The 24,851-nt window shown below is 35.1% G+C and overlaps 2 protein-coding genes across 2 annotated transcripts; both read left to right on the top strand.

Annotated features, from left to right (window-relative positions):
* Positions 1 to 298: 298 nt before the first annotated feature.
* On the top strand, positions 299 to 7,304 carry LOC123720485 (7SK snRNA methylphosphate capping enzyme bin3-like). Its single transcript, XM_045677108.1, has 5 exons — positions 299 to 1,636; positions 1,785 to 1,975; positions 2,245 to 2,585; positions 5,434 to 5,655; positions 6,659 to 7,304. Exons 1-5 carry the CDS (start codon positions 603 to 605, stop codon positions 7,214 to 7,216), a joined length of 2,346 nt encoding a protein of 781 aa, XP_045533064.1. The 5' UTR covers positions 299 to 602; the 3' UTR covers positions 7,217 to 7,304.
* Positions 7,305 to 8,269: 965 nt separating this feature from the next.
* On the top strand, positions 8,270 to 14,514 carry LOC123720573 (multiple inositol polyphosphate phosphatase 1). Its single transcript, XM_045677244.1, has 9 exons — positions 8,270 to 8,654; positions 8,730 to 8,864; positions 9,106 to 9,281; positions 9,748 to 9,873; positions 10,208 to 10,358; positions 11,289 to 11,389; positions 12,373 to 12,482; positions 13,125 to 13,307; positions 14,313 to 14,514. The coding sequence occupies exons 1-9, from the start codon at positions 8,495 to 8,497 to the stop codon at positions 14,467 to 14,469; spliced, it is 1,299 nt and encodes a 432-aa protein (XP_045533200.1). The 5' UTR covers positions 8,270 to 8,494; the 3' UTR covers positions 14,470 to 14,514.
* The last annotated feature ends 10,337 nt before the right edge of the window (positions 14,515 to 24,851 follow it).

Here is a 24,851-nt window from a genome sequence, read left to right as displayed (position 1 = left end):
AGAAGAATTAATTTAATAAAATATGTAGAATATCTAGTCGCTCGTTTCAAGTTATACTTATTTATTATACTGCTAAATATTAACATAAATAAAAATTTAGTATACATTTTGATATTTGTAAAATCTAATATTTTAAGGTTCAATGCTATTTTATGCCTATTTACACTGTACTTGGTGTAGTCTGTTGTTAATTTTCAGCTTGTACCATATAAATGTCATAGTGACTATGACAAAACTACAGAACCATCAGCCGTTAACTGTCAACTAGTGAAATGTGATTCGTAAATTAGAATTATGTCAATTGCTTATTTCGGAAATCGTTCCGATGTGTTTTGTGGTGCGTCTAAGTAGGTAAATGTGAATTAATAGTGTTTAGTTGGAATATTGGATATTCCACTAAAATAAAACTTTCGTGCATTTCCGGTTTATTAATCACGGCTTTTATAAGATCTTCTATACTTTTAAGTAAAATATCTAGGGCCTGTTTATCGCTATTGGCGGATGTCCTTGTACATTTTGCAAGAATTGTCGTGGCGGTAAATTTGATTTACAGTTTATTGTTTTAAATATTATGTGATCTTTTATATGTTTGTGATCTCGCGATGGGGAGTCCCGAAAAGGAATTAAATTTAAGTGTAAGCACAAGTGATAATAGTAAGATTTTAGATCAAAGCGTATCTAGTGTTGGAAACAATGTGGTTGATAATTCAGAAACATCACAAATAGACACATCCAATAATGTTACGGTTAGTGATGCCAATTCGTCTAAAGAAGAGGAGTCGTTGATTGGAAATTCAAAGAAATTAAAGAAAAAGACTCGCCATGGCAAGAAAGGTGCGCTAAAAGAAAATCCAGAAAGGAGTACTGTTCGCAGGCTCCATCACGCAGGCACAAAATTTAAGCAAACTAAGAAACGAGCACAAAGTTTTCCATCTATTTCTAAGTTTTTCCTTCCATACAATCGACCGCGAAAGGAAGCCTTTATTCCTCCGACGAAATTTTTACTCGGCGGTAACATATCTGATCCCCTGAATCTGAATAGCTTACAAGATGAGGATGTCAATAGAGCTATGAATGCTGTTACACCTGAATCTTCTCCGTTACCCACACCACCACGACACAAGGCAAAGATAGATGTGATTATTCCACCTAACATTAGAGATCCTTTGAATCTAATGGAACCTCTGGACAATGAGGAGTATGAGAAGAGGCTTGAGATGCAACAACGCAAAAAGACACCTAGGAAGAAGCCGCGCATTAGACGTCGAACAGCAGAGTCTGTTGCAGCTGATGTTGAGACTACTGTAGAAGAAAAAGAGCACATTAAAGAACCACCTCCACCCGAACCATCATCTTCAAAGTCGCGCAAACGTTCATGTAGTGATAGTGACAATAATTCGCAAAAATGTAAAGATGCCAAAAAACTACGCCGCATGGAGTCTCTGGATAAAATTGTTAGTCCTGTGGTTCCACAACCTGGTGCATGGATGAGGGCAAGGCCCCAACAGAGGACAGGGCCACAAGAAAGACCAGCATCTCCTCACAGGACCAAACTGAAGAGTTTATCTGAAGGTGAACAGAAACTGCCAACTTTTCACCCAAAGAACTCACGCTATCAATATGGAAACTATGATAGGTAAATATAAATCCTTATTTGAAATATTTTGTAGACTCCTGATTTTTGTTTTTACACCAGATTATTAACAGTGTTAACTTCTTTGATGTTTTATAATGAACATCCACTGATGCTTATGCTTTCTTTAACATCAACACATTACTTTCAGGTATTATGGATATCGTAATCTCAATGCAATGATGGATATTCGTCTGCAAGTATTTGAAATGCATAGGCATTTGTTCCAAAATAAAGATATCTTGGATATTGGTTGTAATGTTGGTCATATCTCGATAGCAGTGGCTCGCACACTTGGTGCCAAATCAGTTGTGGGCATTGACATTGATAATCTTCTTATTGGTAAGTTAAAATACATCTGATGCAAGTATTTCTGTAATCAATCAATCAAGTTGCTTTTAAATGGTGCAATTCTGGAAGCATATTTTTTTTATATAAAATAGAAACCAATGGGTACAATTGAAATGACAGGGTTTGGAACAATAATAATTTACTACTTAATTATCAATACCTATTAAAAAAATTATATATATATTTCTTAATGTATTCTTATTATTGCTATACAAAAACTGTACACATGTTAATTAAAACAAATTTTAAAATAATTTCAGGACGAGCGCGTAAAAATCTCCATTCGTTTATACCAGTCCCATTACCACAGCCAAAGGTTGAAGATGAGAAAAAACCAGAAGATCTACTAGATGATAAAAAATTACATTGTGATAAATGTAAAGAGGAGAAATGTGACTGTTTCGCATCAGAACAGAAGGAAAAAGAAGATGACAAGAAAGGAAGAAAAATTAAAAGACCCAGAAAGAATCGAAAGGCTATTGGAAAGCCTGAGGGTCAGTGTTTCTTTCCCATGTCAATGTCAATGATGTATGGTCCGATGGGAAATGTTCCCGAGGAAACTACACCAGCAACATTTCCATACAATGTCACATTTAAACAGGTATGTTATAAGTGTTTAATGAGGCCCTTTTTATCATCTGCTCTTTTTAATATGAACATAATGTACTATTTATTCCCCTTATTAAATAAAAATACCAAAAACGGTTATCTACTACTATAATAAAAATATTTTATCTGCTAAGGCATTAAAATAATGATTTGAAGTTTCATTACGATTTATGTCAAATTTAATTACACACAACTACTAGACTGGAATATTTAAAGTGAAACAAATGCGTCATGTAAGATTTTGCTGTAATTAAGTGTTCACGCTGCGAATACAACAGAATCATTATTTCAGCTTCGCCCCTATTCGCCTTCAGTCTGTGTAATATTTATTTATTTGCTCATGAGTGTTCCTGCAGCTACTCACTAAACAATATCCAAACAATACATTATATAGAAAAGCCAAAAACAGAATACAATCAAACATAAACATAACACATTTAACAATTTTTATATATTTATACAAAAAAATAATACAAAAACAAAATATATTTATAATAAATTCTAATATAAATATTTATTTTTTATTCTAACAATTTAATTAGTTAAAGCTTATTCCTTTGAATGATATAAATGAATGATAATAATATTAGATTATATATTTTAATTTTACCTCATATTTCATTGTTTAGGGCAACACAATATTTTTCATACCATTTCTATGATAGTAACAAATATTTTTAGCAAATAATGATAATGCTCATGATAGAATGGTCTAATATTGTTTATGCACTATTAATAAAGCAAGCTGATTATCAGGCCATAAAATTAATAAAAAATAAAATTAAAATACCAAGCTGATACTTTGGGATATGTCTGTAAAATTTGTTTCGCTTTTAAAATTATGTCTTGGAATAAATTTGACAGTCTTGTCATTGAGGTTACAAGAATATAACATAAACAAGTCTGAGTATGCCTTGAAAATGATTCACTCGGTTCTTTAATATTCATTTAACAATGGGATTATAATCCACGCATATTTAATGTAGTGGAATGAAGTTAAATACCAAACATATACTTCAATTGTTGTTGTAATAATTTTTCTATCTAAACTAATATTTTAGATTTACATAAAACATTTTTTTTTATAGAACTGGGAACAAAAGGCAAATAGAATTTTATATGTGTTACCTATGGTTTAAGTGAATACCTTAAGTTTATGTCCTATTTTAGCTATATAATGTATATGTTGCAGTCAGTTTAATTAGCCGTTCAATCAAATGAATTCAATCAATCAATAGGCTGTTGCCTAGCCTCAAAGCGCCGTTTAAGTAGCATCCTGAAAGATATTCAAACAAGTAGGCAAATTATTTGGATCGATGACGTTTCCTTACCTGTTGATTTTTAATTTAAATTTAGTTCCATTTTCTGCCACCTAGGCTAGGCTAACTTCGAAACTCTTCAAACTGTCAATATGGCGCCGGTAAATCACAACTTTGATGGTGTTAATTTTTATTTTATTAAAGTACACAAAAGCCAAAAACGGAATACACATTCAAACATAAACATAAAGCACAGTTTTACCTATTTATACAAAAAATATAACTAAGTACAAATTCATACTAAATTGTAGATTATAAGTTCTAAGATTCATTGATAATTATAATAAATATTTAATATAAAGTAAGAATAACAAAGCCATTATTAATAAAAGATACCAGAGTTTTTAAAATATTTTTTAAGTTCTTCATTCTTTAGTCACATTAAATATATCAATTTTCTGGTAATTTGTGTCATAATCTCAACGTATACGATACATGGTAAATAGTTTTTATGAGACTGAGGAATCTGGAATAGTTGGGTTTGCCTTGTATTGTATGATGAAGGGGTGTGAAAAGCGACAATAAGTCAGGGCAGTCAATTAAACCGTTGCAAATATGTTTTCCAAAGTATAATGAAAAACAACAAGTACAATGGAAGGCTGTAGTGACAATTTTAATGTGAATTTAGCTCTGACTGACTCTAGCAATTTAATTTTAAAGAACAAACAGTTATGTAAGATCTTTCATCTTTTTTATATTTCTCTGACATGGCTATCGTTCAAATGGCTTAAGTCAGTCAGTTTATTAAATGTTGTAACAAATGCTACGGATGAATATGTTTCCCAATTGTGCGCGCTTCTGAGTTGGCTCCGGTCTTAATGCGCCTTTTCCGGTACCGCCTGTACTCGCTTGTCATAGTCCCTAAGTGCTGAAAGAACGCTTCAATACATCCATCCTCTGATCCGTCACTAACCTCCTCGTTCTCCAAAATAATGGAAAACTTTATTAAGGGCAGCTCCTATGTTATCTAGAGGGCCAGCTGATTAGCGTTCGCCGTGGTCGCTGAGCCGGTGACATCCTTGTATACCTTACATATAGGTGGGCAGAGGCATAGCGTAAGCCTTCGATCGAGTGTGGCATAGAGCACTGCTCTCGAATTTTCCAGCCTCTGAAGTTGAAACTCTACTGCGTGGAGTCCCGGATTGGGGTAGACCATTACCATCCGTATCACCTGGACTGATTACATTATACGACATTACCTCCGTCGTTCCGCAACTGAGCGTTTCTTAAGGCAGTTTTTGCTGCGCACCACCACTATGCAAAGCCCACTGAAGTATTTCCGAACCAAACGCCGGCAACTCACATGCGGGCATTCTGGCAACGTAAGTGTCCTTTGGCGGCGGTATCACTTAACATCAGGTGAGGCTCCTACCCGTTTGCCTCCTATTAATTGATCGGCTAATTAAGCTAGTTGGCTGCGACATGTATATGAAATAACTATAACTAATTGTACATACCATATTGGTTTTATTATGTTCCTATTCTAAATAATATATTTATAAGAGGTCTTTCTATTTACAGGGTAACTACGTGCCCCGTGAAGATGTGGCAGTGGGGTCTATGGAGTCACCACAATTCGATCTGATCCTGTGTCTGTCTACCACTAAATGGCTTCATTTAAATTGGGGCGATGCTGGTATTAAGCGCGCGTTCAAAAGAATGTTCAATGATCTACGTCCCGGAGGAAAGCTCGTGCTTGAAGCACAAAACTGGGCTAGCTATAAGAAGAAAAAGCGTTTAACGGTGAGTTTCTTTTAATTCGGTGTATAGGCCAAAACAACGGACTGTGTAGGGCCAATTTTTTTTTCTTTTTTTTTCCTCTGTATTATCTTATCTATGGGTTCCGAGACTCTATTCTAAAAAATTTATGGTTTTACAAAACCAGCTTCGAAATTAATAATGAGATGCTTTCAATCTATACTAATATTGTTTCGTATCAGTATTTATTTCTATTATTGTAGCGAATAAACTCAATAACTTTGAACTTAAAAAATATTGTAAATTATCCGTGAGTAAATTAGGCTATATTTATTATTAGTATAAAATATTTAAAAAAAAGTCTAGTCGTGTGATGTTGGGTTAGGCCGCTAAGAGACCTTTTTGAGTAATTGTTTGAAACTGATGAAATTATATTACATTGCCGTTAATTACGTAATCTGTTGCAATTCTATTGAAATAAAATTACTTAAGTAAAATTCTTGATTTATATTTATGACAGTATAAGCCTTGAACGTGAATTTCGTCTCTGCGGTCGTAGGCTCGATACCCGGCTGTGCATCAATGCACTTCATATTTTGTATGCAACACACGCTCTTATAGTAAAGAAAGACATCGTAAGAAAATTGACATGCCTTAGACGCAAGTTGGCGATGTTTATTAGGTACGAGGGCCGATCACCCTTTTGCCTATTAAAAAAAATAATTACGACAAAAAATAAAAAATTATATATGAGGCCAAGTCAAGGTTGTAGCGTTATCGGTTTATATATAATATGAGTAATTTGTCATGTTATTAAAAAAGTTTCACAACATGTTGTAAGCCGAGACCTGCTGTGGTTGTCAATGGGATGTCGGTCCAAGTGAGACAACGACGTTATTCGTATTCATAATATTCCAATAAGAAGGAAGTTAACAATTTATATTGTTTTTACAAATAGTTGTGGACTATCTTTATACTCAGTTCTTACATAGATATCAGCACAAGCATCATTATCAGACAGAATATATGTGTATCTTATTTGTTTCAGCCAACAATTTACGAGAACTTCAATTCAATTGAACTGTTCCCGTACAAGTTCCGCGAGTATCTACTTTCACCAGAAGTAGGTTTCAGCAAATGCTGTGTATTAGGCGTGCCCCAACATGCCAGCAAAGGGTTCACGCGTCCCATTCAGTTGTACGTTAAAGGGGACTTCACCCCCAGCAAGGCCCGATGGTCGGACGCCTACGCGCCGTCGTCTCATCACAAGCCCGAAGCGGAGTCCCCCCGTCGTACGGTGTACGCCCCAGTGGCACCCGCGTACCGTCCGAGCGACGATGCGCCATCTTGCGGGGCTGTAACCCCGTATTCGCCGAACTTGGATTGCAGCGCCGACGATTCGCCCTTCTACAATCCGCGGAGTGACTCATACGCGCCGTCGTACCAGCCCCCGAGGCCCACTGTGTATGCGACGATTCCGTCTCCCCTGGGAAGTGCATCCCCAGCAGCGTCCCCCGCCGCATCCCCTGCCCCGCACGCGTCCCCCGCGCCTGACCCCTTAACTGCGAGAGGATTCCCCGCACCGGAACGCCTACACGACGACTGAACGTCATTCCGCCTTTGTAAATATCGGTAGATCCCCTAAAATTAAGGCTGAAAATATTTTATAATAAATTCTTATATTAAGCAGTTTACGTTTCCTGTTTTATTTTTTCCTTATTCCTTGATTATATTTACGATTATATAATAAATAACAAAGAACATAGTAGTAAAGTATCCTATACTTAACATAAAAAAACATACAAAGCAAAATATAACGGCAGCAGTTTTTGGTTTGCCTGATTCATTGATCTTTCTCTTGATTTATCAATATTTATAGATTTATCAGCCGTCTGTGCCTATCAACTCTAAAAAACTTTCAAACCGGCTAGGATGTAAGCGTAAACCACTAAGCTCACGGCAATTAGTCGCTTGATATTAATTTCAGTGTATAAATTATCAGCACAAAATGCCATAGTATAAATTTTCTAGTAGATCGATAATGATTTATTGAATATATATTAATACGCCTCCTGGTGGAGGCGAATTGTAGATAAGTATATTCGCTCCAGAGAGCACAAAAATTAACGCTCTGGGAGAGCACATGTGTATTGTAAAGTACAAATATTAGACGTATTGCGTCATCGTCACTTTAAAATCTTAAATCCTACGCAATGCGTACAGTAGGATACATGATGGGCTTTTTTATTAATAGGTATAGGTAGATACATCCTTTTAAATAGAGGAGATCTTACAGATATCTCCTAATATACAATATTTTTATAATTAACAAATTAAATGTTTTTATTTACTTACAACAATAAATAATTAATAAAACTGTGAATATTAATTATCTTTATTATATATTTTGTAATTTGTTTGACAGTGCGATTGACAATTGACAGAAATCGTCAAATTAAAAATAAAACATTTCGTTTATTTGTTTTTTTTTGTAATTTTAAATTTTCTACTTCAATCTCTATCCTTCTATCTAATATAAATATTGATGTATATAGAATTTTAGCCAGTTTCATTTTTAATAACAATATAAAATTATAATCATTTATGTACTTATTATATACCTAATTTATCTGATCCTTTTCAAAATTCCGATCCAATTTCCAAACCAATAAAATAAATCTAATAACACACTTCCTAACTTTTTGCATGGCTGACGCACAAACCGTGCAGGCCAAGAAAGGAAAAAAAAAAAAGTTTTCTGTGAAACATTAAAATATTGCCAAAATTAGGTGTTATTAAAATAATTTATATTTGGAAATGTGAAAGTTTGATAAAAATGTTAAAAATAGATATACAATGATAGTTAGAATAGCTTCAACGCATTATGAGTATTATTAAAAAAGTTTTACCATTATTGTCGTTTATAATTATATTTAGATTTTATCAGTGTTATGGCATAAAATCTGACATACGGCATCATTTAAGTACTCGTACGCCATATAGAATTAAATGCAACAAAGATGATTTTAAGATAAAGTTTCCTAGTAAGTAACGCACAACTATTTTTTCTGGAGTTTCAGATACTTATTTGAATAAATATACTTTCTTTAATCTTCCAGATTGTAAAGCACACAAAATATGGATGCTCTTACGCCACGGATCTCGTCTTCCTAGCGCAAAAGACATAGTGGGAGCACAAACAGTTTTACAAAACTTGAAATATGAAGTGCTATTACAGCATAAGATGGGAAAGGGTGAGTCCATAGATTAGAGTAAAGCTTGCAATTATGCTAATAAGCTTTTTGTATAAATTAATGTTTTAAATAAAAAACATATTAATGTTTTTAATTATTTTCTGAAGCTTTCAAACAACTGTGTAAGCTCAAATCCTGAGCTTATTAATTGCAATTAAATTTTGAATGTTTCTGTTCTATGCGTGTATTCTGTTATATAAGTATTAAACAGTGTATTAATTTTTATTTTATACTATTACAGGATTTTTAAACAAGGAGCAGTTGCAAACTTTTGAACATTGGACCTGTGATATGCCAGTGGAAGAAGAGAAATATTTGACCTTAGAAGGACAAGATGAAATGGTTTTACTAGCTGAGAGAACACATAAACGATTCCCAAATATTGTTAAGCAAAAGTATGATAATAATAGCTTCCAGGTAAATATTTATTTTCATTCAAATACAAAATACTTTTGTCAAAATCTATTATAACAACATTGAAGGGACTACTCATATTTGGTTGTATAAACTGATTTTAAGAATTTATTAAAACTTATAGTTATTTACATAATAATACACACCTTTAATCCATTCAAAAAGTGTTTTTCTTAATGTGCTATTCTAACAAAACACAATATATAGTATTGTCTATTGTAACTGATTTTAGTTGATGTTATTATCCCCGATTGAGCACCTAATATTATATAATTCAGCCAGGACCTTTGATTTTGGTAAATAGAAACAGTTGTGGTAAATATAACCATGTTCTAAAGAATGTGTGATAAATGATTTTGACTGTATAGTGAATATTAATAACTGCCAGAATAAGAATGAATTTCAAATTTTTAAACTGAGAAATTATTCCTCAATTTATTTTTGTTACCAAGTATTATTCTATCCACAGTTTAGATATACAGCAACTCAAAGAACACAACAGAGTGCAAAATATTTTTCAATTGGGCTGTTTGATAAAAATAATGCTCACAATGTTGTCTTTGAACCAGCTCTGAAAGTAGATAATACACTTCGGGTATGTATTGCTATTTATGCTTTTATTAATTATATTTATTATTCATTTAATTTATAAGCCTACTCAATCAATTATGTAATTTCTAAAAACCTAAAATGTAAAGTTAATAAGTTTGTTAATATCTTTAACAATTAAATTCTATATTATTAAAACTTTTAACTCAAAATTCCTCTGTACCTTTTCCTCCCTTTATGTTGCAATGATACTTTTCTTTGTAAGTCTGTGATGTCCTACTAAGCCCTACATTCTAAAACAATATTAATTCCTAAACCTATATTTGTACCTATGCCTACAAATAACCCATGATATAGTTTATAGATAAATGCTCTTTCAGTTTTACAAAGATTGTGACAGGTGGAAAAAGGAAGTCAAGAAAAATCCTGAAACTTTCAAGGAGCAAAAATTATATGGCATTAGTAAAGAAATGAACGAAACATTAGCAAATGTTTCTAAATATTTGGGTCTCGATAGGGTGTTGAGTTTGGGTTTGTAGTTATACAAATCATAGCCTCTCGCTTCTGCTGCATTTTTGACTTTACCTTTACATATGTTCCTCTCTACCATAGTATTTCTATATAGCTTTTACATATTGTTATTCTTACTGCATTCTGACACCCACACCATTAGACCATCGCTAGCTCCAGCATGATTGAAGGCACCATTGTTTTTTTTTAAAATTTGTTTAGCCTTTAATGTTTCTGTTTTTAGCTTTAACCCAATGCCTTATATATTTTATTCCCTGTACTTATACATATATTTTTTGACGCGGGTTAGTGAAGTTAGTGAACTATAGTCAAGATAATTAATAAATAGGATTAATTTAGTGAGCACTCGTATAGAGACTGTAAACTTCACTTAAAATTAACTGCTTTTAACAGTATGTTTCGTTAGATAATGCTTTTTGCAATACAAGCTTTAAAGGCGATCATGTATTGTTTTTTTAATAAAGTGATCATTATAAGAAGTCTTGTTTTGTTTGTATTTCGCTTATCTCTTGAGAGTTGTTACATCTAGATCCTAGTTTTTTCAGTTTATTTTGGCATGATTCTATACTTTTCACCGACATTTCAGCCATTTTCATAGGATGTTTAAGTTAACTTAAATTAAATATTATATTTGGTTTTGTGAGTACATTTAAATAAAATCAGGGGATATATACGCGAATTTATTTAACTAGCTAGATTAGAAGGGCTTACACTGTCCTGGGGCTAAGTCGCGGTAATATTAATTAATGGACGATGTAAAATAAAAATAATGTTTCAATTCGATCCAGTATTTTCTCAGACTACCCAAAAACTATTCATCTTTATACAATTTGTATAATTAAAATTACTAAACATTTCTCCGGCTTTCGCTTGCCAGCAATTATTATTTATGGCTTACTTATTAAATTGATTAAAAATATTTATTTTTAGACGTGGTATCACTGATGTATAAAATTTGTGGCTATGAAACGTCATGGCATAAACATTTTGCATCACCGTGGTGTTGCCCGTTTGACGCTACAAGTATTCAGGTATTTATTCCAAATGATTTTATGTCAAATGTCAATAATTATCTTTATTGGGTTAGGCACTGGGATAGGACCGGTGCTCACTTATACCTGAAACCTGGCCCCTTAGCAAGAAAGACGAGACTTCTCTCCTAATTTTCGAGCGAAAGATTCTTCGGAGAATGGTCCTGTTTGGTGTTTGGCGTATTCGCTACAACGAGGAACTTTATAACATCCTAGACGACGCTAACACCGTCCAATTCATAAAATGCAGCAGGCTCAAGTGGCTGGGACATGTGCACCGAATGGCGAACGACAGAACCCCAAGGTCCCTACTAAACTCACAACCCGGTGGCAAGAGAATACCCGGTAGACCGAGACTACGTTGGTGGGATGGAGTTGTGAAGGACCTCGAAACAATAGGGGTTCGCAATTGGAAACGGGAAGCTCCAGTTAGATTGCGATGGCGAAGTGTACTTGAGGAGGCTAAGGCCCACAAGGGGCTGTATAGCTATTGATGGTGATTGGGTTAGGCAAGGATTTTTTACGCGGATTAAGGGAAACTATGCTTCCCGTCTATAGCGAGCAGATGGGGCGGTTGGGTTTAAGCTGGTTGGGGGTCCATTGCACCTAAGGAACCTACACTCCTCGTGTCACTTTAAAATGTTGCACTGTCTGTAAATTCTTTAAATTGTTTTCCCAATAACAAAAGGGTGCAAAGATTGTTTGAATGCTTATTTTAAATAAATATAATATTTTTTAAATTATTAATAATAATAATTAGTTTATTACTAGAGTATAGATTACAAATAATAATGGAAGATATAACTCCAGTGGTGCTACTTTTAAGGTTGGGCTTCAGATTTGTCTAATGTTTCATGATCATATGTTTATTCCAAAAATGCCATTGGTGCATGCTTAGTCTCGCATCTATGAGCCACAAGCCTACCAGTAACCTAGGCCACTGCTTCATATTATAATTATTATTTGATTATTTTTAATTACAGAGATTAGAGTATTATTATGATTTAAAACATTACTGGAGCGATGGGTACGGACATAATTTGACTTCACGTCCGGCTTGTATGCTTTTGAAACATATGTTTCATACTTTACGGTGAGTCTTTTAGATGATTTTACACTAGTTTTTTTGATAAAATAGAGCGGCAACTGAGCCTAGAGGACAGCCCAGTAAAAGGCAGTTACCGCCGCCCATGGATATCCATGGTTACAAACAGCTTACTGCGTCATATATTAATAAAATAAATAAATAAACCAGTGGCATTACAATCCTTTTTTTAGGCCTAGGCTTCAGATTTCTGTATCTGTTTCATTATCATTTTTCAATCTAGTAGGCAAGTAGGTGGTCAACCATTTGTGCCTGACACACGTCGTCGACTTTTTGGGTCTAAGGCAAGCCGGATTCCTCACGTTGTTTTCCTTTACCGTGGTTCTTTGGAGCGAATATTAAATGCGTGTATAGGAAGAAAGTCTATTGGCGCACAGCCGGCCACTAGGCCAACACTCCGTAATAGTAGTAGCGGTTTTAATATTGTTCGTTTCACGTGCTCGTTACAGTTTGTTGACATTCACTGCTGGGCATATCTCCTCTAAATTTCCAGTATGACCGCTTTCCCGCGCCCTGCATCCAACGCCTTCCCTTCACTGTCACCAGGTCATCTGTCCACCTAGTGGGAGGCAGTCCAACCCTTCGCCGTCCCACGTAATGAGGCCTTTCTTAACATAGGATTAATTTTAGGAATGAGAGTCGCAATGCGACATTTTTGTTCGCCCATTCCGGTACGCTGTTGAAGTTCCTGGCGCATCTTCAGTTATACAAACCAAAATCACATTTAAGGGGTGACTATGTAGATGATGACAGGACCTGGAGAGCTTCAAACATAGATTGCTTTGCATCGAACATAGCCTTCGTCATGTACAAGTAAGTTGAACCCCCCCCCCCCCCCCCATATAATAGAAAGAGACAGGAGGCTCGTTTGGTCAAGTGTCATGCCCATGGAAACTCTCAAGGGGTCGGGCGGGCGTTTGTAGAATTGCTACGCTCTCTTCTTGATGAATCCTAAGTCGAATTGGTTCGGAAATACAGTAGGCAGGTGGTTCCACCTAGTGGTGGTGCGCAGCAAAAACTACCTTACGAAATGCTCACCGCTTCTTTAAGTTGTTCATCAGTTAAGGGTAAACTTAGGTAAGATTTAGCGCTAAGTGTGACTCCTATATGTCATTTATTAAATTCATATGCAGAAGTCACAACTTTCATTAGCATAGTAGTATCTTTTTATAAAGATATAAAAAGATACTACTATGCTAATTTTTCATTAATTTTTTTCTACTAATCTATATTTAACTTATTAAAACTACTCCTCAAAGAGATCATAGTATAAAAGTTGTAGACTTTTTTGTAAGCAGTATATGGTCGAAATATCGCCTGTATATGTATATGTATGGCATGGCATATCATGACATAGTATGATATGCACTTCATAATTTGACCAATATCGGGGAGGCTATTATAGTTTTATTTATTATTCTTTGTATTGGTTTATATTTATTTGGTACAGACAATGTCTGATGATAGATAGGATAGAATGATACAAAAAATGCGTACCTTTATTATAAAAGAGAAACGCAAATATACGTCCGCCCCGAAGCACACACAATTTAAGAAATGCATCTGTATTGAAACTGTAGCCTCAGAATCTACGGCTAAAGTTAAAGGAAACCTCCCTGAAAGGCCGGCAACTCACCCACTAAAAATAGGCGTTTATGTGCTGCGATGAATGCCCGTTTTGGGCGACCCGTAGGCTCGTTCATATTATATATTTTTTTAAGATTATTGCGAAATCTGTATACGATTCCCTGCGAAAATGATGTTAGGCTTATAACGTTAAAGGGGCAAAAAGGTATTTCAAAATAATTCATTTTTCAGATGTAAAGATGGCGATAAAATTTTAACTCTACACCAAGAAAGAGTTATCAAGCTGCCGATGTGTGATAAGGAGCTTTGCCCGTTGACACTTCTAGAAGAATATTTTCATAATTCTATACACAATTGTAATCATGCAGATATTTGTAATGTTTCATAAGCTTCAACAGAATTTATTTTTAAATATATATCAATTCTGTAGTTACTTTATTTATAAATATATCAGCGGAGGTTGCTCTGTACACACGTCTTACACACAAAACAATCTAATAATGTAAGTCAATCTCAACTAAAAATTTCATCAAAATCTGTCCAGCCGTTAAGGAGTTTAGTTACACATGCACAGAAGATTTTTATGGTATATATGCTGTTCATTTGCTGTATGGATAAATAACCTACCTTACTGCAGCGCCATCTGCCTGGCTGATTTGTGCATCTAAACCACTCAGGACGCCAACCAAACGCATACAAAAAAAATCATTTAAATTGGTCCAGCCGCTTATGGAGTTCAGTGACATACACGTGTACATATATTTAAAATATAAAAAGGTTATTCGAAATGGTCTCCATTGGCTGCAATACAGCCCTTTAAACTTTGAGGCCAGATATCAATAGAAGCTCTTTCCATTGGAAAATTCTTCAGTGCCAATCGTACGGATTTTGTTAGGGATTCCAAATTATCATGGTGTTTAGAGCAAGCAGTACTCTCTAAAACTGAACGTAAATCATAACACAGCGGACATAAGGTAACGTTCGTTTCCAATCAAGACTGCGTACACTGAGCTTTATGACCCGGCGCCGAGTCTTGCTGGAAGGACCATTCTTGGTTATTGAACATAGTGTTGTTAAGCTTTACTACCTTCCTAAGAATGGTATCTTGATACACTTGTGCCGATGTTTTGATACGTATTTCAGAAATCGGATAGTCTCCACGTTCTGCTTTGTCGACATATTGGAAAGCTTCCTTAGAGCTTTGAGCATAAATACGGTCATATTGTTTGATAGTATGATGCTCAATTGTAAAAAAATCTCATCCGTAGGTAAACAATTTTTTCTGTGACCTCACTTTGCGTATTTAATAGTTGTTTCGGTTTTACCACCCTATTTTTTTTAAATATCAGTTAAGAAATGACAAGTGCGTCTCGTATAGGCTACAAGCCTATGGAGAGTTGTAATAATTGCATTTGGTTCAATACCTACTTTGTGTAATGCAATCACAGCGATTCGGTTCTCTTTATCACCACTCCATTTTAATATCGCAAAATATTGTACTGTTCGAAATACATATGTAATTTTAATTTAATAAAATTTGATTTAATTAACAAAATATTTTTACTCGGCCGAGTTTTCCTCGGGTTATGTTAGACGCATTATTTTTTGTTTATATACTTTTTTGTTAATTATATTTTTTAATAGTTACATTCTCAATTTATAACTTTATAGAGAGTAAAGGTAGAGGCATCAGTATCAGTCTAACCTACCTTTGTTCCCAAATTAATACAATTTCTCCAAATCCTAACGACTGACAATTGTGTGCCTATCTTCTTGGTAAGGATACGTCGTAACGAGATATGTACTTGTGTATCGACGGCCACCAAACCGACCTTTGTGGTACAGATGCTATATCTACAATCGACTGAAACGAGTAGCGGAGGATAAGGCTGTTAGAATAATTTACTTGGTACTTAATCAGTTCAAACAAACATACTGTCTTTCTCTGTACTGTTGCAATTCTTAAAGTAGCTGATGACAAACCGTATTGAAATCCCACAGTCAAACTCCACCTAGAAACAAAAACCAATTTAGTAAGTAACATAACAATCTTAGCGACCTTTTATATATTATGATATCGTTAACTCCATGGACTAATAACATTTTAGTCCCAACCCTAAAACGACGGACTGTGTTCGGCTAGCGCCGTTTTATATTTATAATGAAATCATCCGATCTATGGATTCTGAGATAGTCAAACTATCGAGGTCTACTACATGGCTCTGAGGTTGCAGAAACTAACCCAGCGCACGCATGCTTACGTCTAGCAGCCACACTCGCGCACCCACACATACACTCATGCATACTTAAGATCTTACACAATTTTCGAATTCTTTTGGTTTAGCATTAAGACTTATTAAAAAATATTTGTATACATAACTTATATTCCTTTTAAACATGCACCATATACCTGCGAAGAGCTGTAATCTAGTTTCACATAACAGAAGGGCTCCCTAGTTTGGGTGGCATCGCCAGAATAATTTGATCACAACCATATTTCGTCATGAAAAAGGTTTATAATTGTTATATTCACGATTAAGCGTTGCGGTTTTAAAACCGTAATGTCCCTTTTAAATACTGGCCTTACGATACTCAGAAACGGTGCGGTATACTCAAGTGAGTATAAATAACAATAGTGAACCAGTAATGCAACTTCTGTATATCTCAAGGCAACATCATTGCGCAGAAACTGACCGTGGTTGGTTACACAGCAGGCAAAACATCACGTGGCCGTCCACCAACCAGATGTAACGATCAAGTGAAAGACTCATCGTCCTCAAAACTATACACTATTACAAGAGAGGCACTGGTGGACGTGGTGAAAACAGATTATCCGCTATAGATATTTCTACCATCAACATGAGCTACCAACTGAAAAGAAACCTCTAGAATTCTGTATACAGCTCGCTACACTGGGAAGGCGATACTTTTATTGCATTTTATTTATTTAAAGCATGAAATTCTTATAAAATTATACTTTATCAGGTTTATTTAAATTTACAACGACCAATAAGGGTCCAGGAAAATGTAAGGACGGCAACGCAGTCGCAGGGCAGCAATGGTCGTCTAAAATACAATTAAGCATAGACATGCCCAGTTATGTAGGAGCTTTAGTTAGTCGAAGTTTGTTAAAGTCCAATATTAGCAATTGATAAGTTTTGATTGAGCTTTGGAGCGAACTTGATGAGTAATCTGAAATTTCAATTTCCGTTTTAGAAATTTCCTAATTAACTCTCTGTCATGTCTAGGTTACCTCATTGTTAATAAATCAAATTAAAAATTATGATTTTAACGCTTGTTTTTACGGTAAAGGTAGACACCGCCGAGCGGAACCTCTTAGGGTTAGATATAAATTCGAGACTTAGCGTGAATAATGACTTTTGTATTCCAACGGATTGGATTTTACATACGGGAATCATATATTTTTTATCACCTCACCTGATGTTTTTTGATACCGCCGCTCATGGACACTCTCAACGACAGAGGCCTTTTAAGAAATTTGTACCTGCTTTTACTGCAGAGTTGCCACTCCCAAACTATGTCTACGTCCACTTCCGAATGCTGAATCAATAGATTCTGATTCTTACCCTAAAACCCAAAGATCAAAGACTCATCAGACAAAAAACTAATCACTTACTTTACTATAAAGAAATATGATATAGATGGATACAGAAATCTGAGGCAAAGAACAAAAGGGAGCTCCACTCGTGGATATTTGTGTGTGTGTGTGTGTGCAACGTGTGTTCTCCGTTATTCGCAGGCTTAACGTACATAATATGTTCATTTAATAATAACATTGTTACAAAGAACCTTGCAAAGTTTATCGGTTATAAACCTATATGCGATATAAAAATGATCGTGAAAAATTTAATATGCAGGTAACAATGTGTCAACGGACAGCCCACACGGCAAATGTACGTAATATTTTGTAAACATGCTACTTTGTGAAAAGGCCGTCGTAAAATGGTTCGTATTAAATTGACGTGATGGCAGTGATGATATTAAAGTGCTCGTTTTAAATCGCACGTAAAGCAAAGAAGAGAAATATAAAAATAGCTTCGTTCTTTGTCACCGTAAAATTACCGTACCGTAAAAAAACCGTAGATATTGTTCCATATTTTGAATGCAATGCAAATCACCTTGCAATTGTTATATGACAATTAACACTGAAGTATTTCCGAACTAATTCAACTTAGGGTCCATCAAGAAAAGAGCGTACTATTTCTTAAAAGGCCCGCAAATTCGCGAGCCCACTGGCATTGAGAGTGTCCATGGGCGGCGATATCAGTTAACATCCAAGTTAAATAACCCAATAATGTCTGTTATTACAAGGGTCCCTGTAAAGCCAATAATTAACATTTCTGTGTTTAAAATAAGTCTTTTTTTCTAAGTTAATGTTAACAAAAGTAATTTTTAAAAGTATTTAGTACAGATTAGTGAAAGTGAAAACTTATCGACAAGTTTCGTTCGTAAATCTTCCACAACACTTTAATAAATTCATGGAAGTTTATTTCACGAGTTGACCTTCGTTTCAACGTAAAATTATGACAATGAGTTTGTAAAGAAATTATTACTCGCAATAACCGAACCGGGTCACGATCGTTTTAAAATCGTTTACAAATTCGTAACAAACATTCCCTGACACTTTATGACTCATTAAACGGATACACTGAACGGATTGTCAAAGGAAATAGTTGAGAGATTTTAGAGCGGTCATGAATATTCGAGTATTGTGTTGTGGTAGTAAAATTTCAGTACATATTTCTCCACCCTTCGTTTAGGCTTTGTACCAGTTTTTTGTCTAATAGGCAAGTAGGTGATCAACCTTCTCGGCCCCTTTTTTATGTCAGGAAATGCTTTTACGCATATCCCTACGTTATTTTACACCAGCAGGGATTATGTGGGACTCAGACTTAATAAACTCTACCCACTAACCTGACGGATAACTTCAGCTCGCCAAAGGGCGAAGGCAGGTAACAGCTGAGCCCTATCCTTATCCCCGCCAAACGCGAATGCCACAATACAACCATGACTCCTCTCACGCACAAATCTTCAAAATCTTGATTTAGGGCGGACGTGCGAAAACACGGCGTCGCTACCCCGGTCGTCGTTTCCTTACTGTCGGAGCATCTGAATCATTTTCACGCTGACGCTCCGCATTCTCTTTCTGACTTATGACGGCCTTCCAAAAAGCCTTGAAGGCATTCCAAGGACCGTCATTGTCAGCTTCCACCATTCTTTGAATAATTAGTGGAAGCGACAGATTGCCATAAATGCTATCAACAAGCACCGAGCGAAAGTAGTCCCAAGCTGGATACTCCTCAACTCTGTGCCTCACCGTATCATCTATACAGTCAAAATGATGACAAGGGGGTGTCGCCTCTCTTTCAACGATTCGATGCCAGTAACTTCCGAAGCATCCATGGCCAGAGAGAACTTGCACGAGCCGATAGGAAAGCGTTCCCCATCGTCGGTCCACCAAGTGTTTCAAAAAGGGACGAACTGGCTCAAATCTAGACGGTCTAACGATCTTGCATCGGTCCGCAGCTAGAGAAGGCCTTAATGCAGGTGCAGGATTAAGCCTAGGCTCAAGACTCTCAATCCGCGCATTTAATCTATCCCTGATACGGCGCATCAGGTTCGCCTCAAACTCCTCGAGGAGAGAAGGAGTAAGGAATGGCTCCTTTGAATTAACTCCAACATATTTTCGAAGATTCGTCATATCCTGCTAGAGTATTTCAAATTCTCTATGAGGTGAGGGGCTATTTTAAAAAACTTCATGGTTAATATAAATTACATATTTCCAATATTGTTTGTTTATTAAACCCCAGGATGTGTCACGAAAATGGTATTGAAAACGGTATTCTCTTCTAGACACGGGCATGTCTATTTACCGTTTTCATAACAGAAAACAATTATCTGTCATAACGCTTGAATAAACATTCAGATATTTAAAAAACTGTCACTTCAAACGTGACAAGTGTTGGCTGCCATAACTAACAAATTTAAATTCCAAATATAAAAGGTATTTGACTAACACAAAAATGTATATGACAACATTACCTACGTATGGCAGATATTGACTTTCATAATTTATTTGTATAATTCATTTGTTTATTTAATTTGTATATATAAAACGGTTTGCCATCTAGAAACATATATGTTTTTCATTGTGTAGGCAAACCGTTTAAAATATTAATCCACCCTTTAAGCAGCAAACATAAAATAAATAAATCAATGGCGCTGCAACCTTTTTAGATCTGGGCCTCAGATTTCTGAATCTGTTTCACGATCATTTGTTAATTGAATAGGCAAGATCACCTGATCAGTCTTCTGTGCCTGACGCACGCCCGTGTTTTCCCACTTCACCGTTAAATGCGCACATAGTAAGAATATCTATTGGTGCACAGCCGGGAATCGAACAATTGCACGGGAAAATTTATTTGCTAACTTACACGTCTTAGAAATAGCAGTGCGACAAGGATTGTTGTACAGTAGGAAATGACAAAAGGCTTAGCTTTAATATAACTTGTCATCATAATAATTTTAGGGTTTTTTTTTTATTTTACAGTCAGAATTTTTAGTGGCGGATTTACCAGCAGGCTGAGTAGGCTGGAGTCTAAGGCGGTAGATTTTGGGGACCGGTTGGAGACCGACAAATTCGGGAACCAATTTTTTGCTACCTCATAGTAATCAAACGAATTCTGCATGACCATTTTCTGATCTTGTATTTGGAATGTGTAAATCCGCCACTGAAAACTTTTAATCTTTAAGCCTTCTCTCAATACTAGTTTGCTCATTATTAGAAGATATGAGATCACGTTACTACGTCCATGACCAATCAGTATCTTTTACATTAAAAATACAATATATCATTTTCGTTCGTTTCAATAGATAAATCATTTTGTTGAAAACTTATAAAACACTTTAACAAAGTCAATAGGAAACGATTCAAACTTTAGTCTTCAAAGAACTGAACAAAGTCATTAACATATTTTTTGATATTCATCCCATTTCCCCGAGCAATTACTTTTTCAATCATTATTTCAGGCTAAGAAAGTCGATTTAAAAGTATTTGTTTTAACAAATGATATATTTATATATTATATGTTAAATAACGCGCAGAAATGTATGATATTGGCTTGTAAATGTCAACGAGCAAAGCATGCCTTTGATGTTATAAAATGTGAACATTTGTCTATAGTTACGGTAGGAACGGTTAGAAAGCATTCACTGTACAGGCTTGGAATGGCATATATGATATCAAATGTAGCAAGCATTTTAAATGCTCTAGCGTACGTGTATGTTGCCGTTTCAATTTTTATATGAGTAATACATTTTTTATTTCTACTATGTAAGGATAAATTTTCTTGGAAATTTCCACCTTTTTATATGTTCATTACTATTGAAACAAATACAATAGCGCTGTAGATATCCTCTCTAACGCTACTGTTTTGTTTAAAATCTTAATAATTACTTAAGTTCGATTGGTAATTACCATAGCTACTCTGTAATTGATAAAAAAATCAGTGGTGCTACAACCTTTTTAGATCTGGGCTTCAGATTTCTGTATCTGTTTCATGATCATTTGTCAATCCAATAGGCAAGAAGGCGATCAACTTCCTGTGCCTGACACACGCCATTGGCTTCTTTGGTCTAAGGCAAGTTTCTCACGATGTTTTCCTTCACCGTGCGAATTCGTGCGAATGTTAAATGCGCATCGCCGGGGATCGAACTACAGAGATGTGAGTCACACGCTGAAGCCACTAGGCCGTCACTGTAATTTCAGGTAACAACAATAATTATTACATTTATTGTTGCATTGCATGCATGACTCGATCTAAAAGGGAACTAGTAGTCAAGATATTACCTTGCCTACGAGTATGTATTACATAATTTGTTTAAAATAATTGTAATCCAGACGCGTAATATACGTGATTGACAATAACAACAAGTGGCTTTATCTAGCTCGTATTGGCAAGTGAATTATAGTGTCACAATGTTGGCAACGTCATTTGGGCAAAGTGCCACAGGTCAATGGCATATCGGAATTGGGCGCACGCATTCTGTAGCCTAGATTCTAAGGCGCTTGTCTATGCACCGACATTCATGTTGGCGCCAAAAAATAAAAATCTTGTTGATGTAATGTTCTGTTTCTAAAGCTTAAGCTTTCACATGTTAAAAACAAAATCTATATTTTTTGACTAGCTGTGCCGTAACAAGTCTTAATAAACCTTTCTCAAGACAGACATAGAGACAAGAATATAACTCGTCTAGCCATAAATACTGAAATAAAGTAAAATAAGGTTTCTATTGCAAACAACATTTATTACTTTTACAGTGTATGAGTTTAATACATAAACGGATCGTGTTAGGGACTCCAAATTATTATGGCGTTTACATACATACACGGCCCGGCCCATCCTTCATGGAATCAAACTCATACTCCAGTCGTCTCTTGCCATCGTCTGTTGCGGCCGGCGTATGATATCGTTAAGTGCGGCATGTCTCGAGAAGCGGCCTGCACTGTTTTGACATGACAGTCCATGATGTCCTAGCTTGTCGAAAAACTTCTTCTAATATGATTAGCCGTAGAACGTTTCTAACAGCCGTACATTAACAGCATTTTAGTAGAGATTTAAGAAAAAACACTAAAGTTTTTATTAGAAACACAAATATTACAATTAAATTTATTGCTACGTTAACAATTCTCATACTGCAAAGCATTTATTGATTCGACCAAAGATTTATTAAGATTTATAAGTGGGTCTATTTTTAGCACCATTAATGTTAATACGTTTTATGTTTTCTTTTCCGAAGTTTCTAGCATTTGATTTATTCGGTAATAAAATTGTTTATGAAAAATATCTTACCTTAAAGTTCCAAATAAATTAAAGATGTTGAGTTACTGATAGCAGCGCTGCGATGTTTTAAGGTTTTACGTTTTTACATAAAGTATGCTTTTAACCTGAGTATTTATACAAGTTTTTTATCGGTTACGAAAAGGAACAGCTGTTGAATTCCACCCATAACTTTCAAAACTTACCTCTAATTTGGTGGGGCCATAATACTTAAAATGGGTATGTTAATGGAACCATATTTTACGGGTAAAATAAGCAAATTTGATATGTCAAACTTCAGACATATCTATTGTTTGATGTAACTATTATGAAAACAATAGAATGGAAAAGTTTCAGTGAATCGCGTTTACTCTCAAGTCATTGAATTTAACGACGCCTAGGGAATTTGCATTACGAAACGAGTGAATAAATACGCACGCTGAGCGTTTAATTGTCAAAATACATACGTACCAAAACATAATGCAGAAATTCTACAATATGTCGTATACTCTGTGTATATAAATTTCTTTTATTATATGGTTGTATTTACCTTTTTGGCGTAATCACCCAGGTTGGTTTTTCAGATTTCTGGATCTCTTTCGTGATATTTTTCTTTTATATAACTTACAATATTTCATACACCATATTCTTGCAATAAATTATTATTATTATTCTACGTGGATATATAATCATAATTTAATTTTATTAACACTATTGTCTTCGCTTTATCGATATAAAAAACCCAGGTTCAGTTGTCATATGTCTGTATCTCTGTCGTGATATTTTTTTTCTACCCAAGTAGAAAACTTTTTGTCATGAGACACCTTGAGACACGTTGTCTAAGTTATACCGGTTTCTTCACGAAATTCTCTCGGTGTGCAGCCGGAGATTGGTTATTGACTCCTCTAATTTCCTTCCAATGTCTCTTGTTTTTGCTTGCTATACCGGACCGACATAATTGGTGATCTTCGCTTTCTTGGACTTTCTCCTTTTTTTACGTGGCGTAGTTTGCCAATATATAGCATTCTTTACAGACCAGCTAATTGTTCTTTTATATCAATTAAATTGTCTTAACGGAAGTCTAAATCAATCAAATCTAATGAAGGAAATGAGTATTTAAAAGCGCCGTTTGTATGTTATCGGCATCGCGATAAAACACCATTTATATTATCTATTAATAAAGTTGAGAAAATCGGTACATTTACTTCCGCGTTCCGTATTGACAATGAAAATTACGAATATTTTGTAAAATCTAGGCTCAATCTGTACAAGTTATGAATATAATTTAGCAATTAATTCAAGGTATGATTTCGGGTCCTTAAGATTTTTTAATTTTTTTACTGACAAGAGGCAAGCCGCCCGAGTGCATTACTATGTTAAGTTGATTTCTAAAAGGAAAGGAGGGAGAACTGTTTGGACTTGAAGTCAAAACGGAGATCCCACGATAGGGATTATACTTCCTCAATACCACGAGAGCTATCAGCTTTTTATATAGAAAAAGTTATGATATTTCCTTACAGAACCCAAAAACAAAGAATTTGAAAACCGCAAATCATCACTCGCCAGATCGTTCAGCAAATATGTTTGCAATTTTCGATTGTGGTTTTTAACGGAGCATAGCAAAAATTGTTTATAGTTAGTGCGTATGGTTAACATTGTGGAGTCAATAAAAATGTTCTGGTAAGCGTCAGCCGTCGATTTTAGCGTTTTTATTGATTAATTGCACCTATTGTTAGAGTGGATTCAAGACGAAATTTAGGCAGAAAAGCACTGATTTTTATAGTGTGTATATTTAATTGTAAAAGTGTCAATGGATATTTACATTAGAATGAATTTAACGTATTTTTTGTTGACGTTCCTAAGTGTACTACTGTACTTGGTTACCTAGTTGAATAAATATATTTTGAGTTGGGTTTGAGTTCTAACTTGT

Source organism: Pieris brassicae, chromosome 2 (assembly GCF_905147105.1).
Source record: "Pieris brassicae chromosome 2, ilPieBrab1.1, whole genome shotgun sequence".
NCBI lineage: Eukaryota > Metazoa > Arthropoda > Insecta > Lepidoptera > Pieridae > Pieris > Pieris brassicae.
Note: the sequence above shows the minus strand (reverse complement) of the source record. Positions and strands in the feature narration are given on the sequence as shown.

What these genes read in the sequence shown, in the direction of transcription:
- LOC123720485 (XM_045677108.1), top strand. Translation starts at nt 603, where the DNA reads ATGGGGAGTCCCGAAAAGGAATTAAATTTAAGTGTAAGCACAAGTGAT. An exon ending in CATTGATAATCTTCTTATTG is followed by an intron (nt 1,976 to 2,244) that starts GTAAGTTAAAAT and finishes AAATAATTTCAG; the next exon opens with GACGAGCGCGTAAAAATCTC. An exon ending in AGAAGAAAAAGCGTTTAACG is followed by an intron (nt 5,656 to 6,658) that starts GTGAGTTTCTTT and finishes TATTTGTTTCAG; the next exon opens with CCAACAATTTACGAGAACTT.
- LOC123720573 (XM_045677244.1), top strand. Translation starts at nt 8,495, where the DNA reads ATGAGTATTATTAAAAAAGTTTTACCATTATTGTCGTTTATAATTATA. An exon ending in TTTTAAGATAAAGTTTCCTA is followed by an intron (nt 8,655 to 8,729) that starts GTAAGTAACGCA and finishes TTAATCTTCCAG; the next exon opens with ATTGTAAAGCACACAAAATA. An exon ending in ATAGCCTTCGTCATGTACAA is followed by an intron (nt 13,308 to 14,312) that starts GTAAGTTGAACC and finishes TTCATTTTTCAG; the next exon opens with ATGTAAAGATGGCGATAAAA.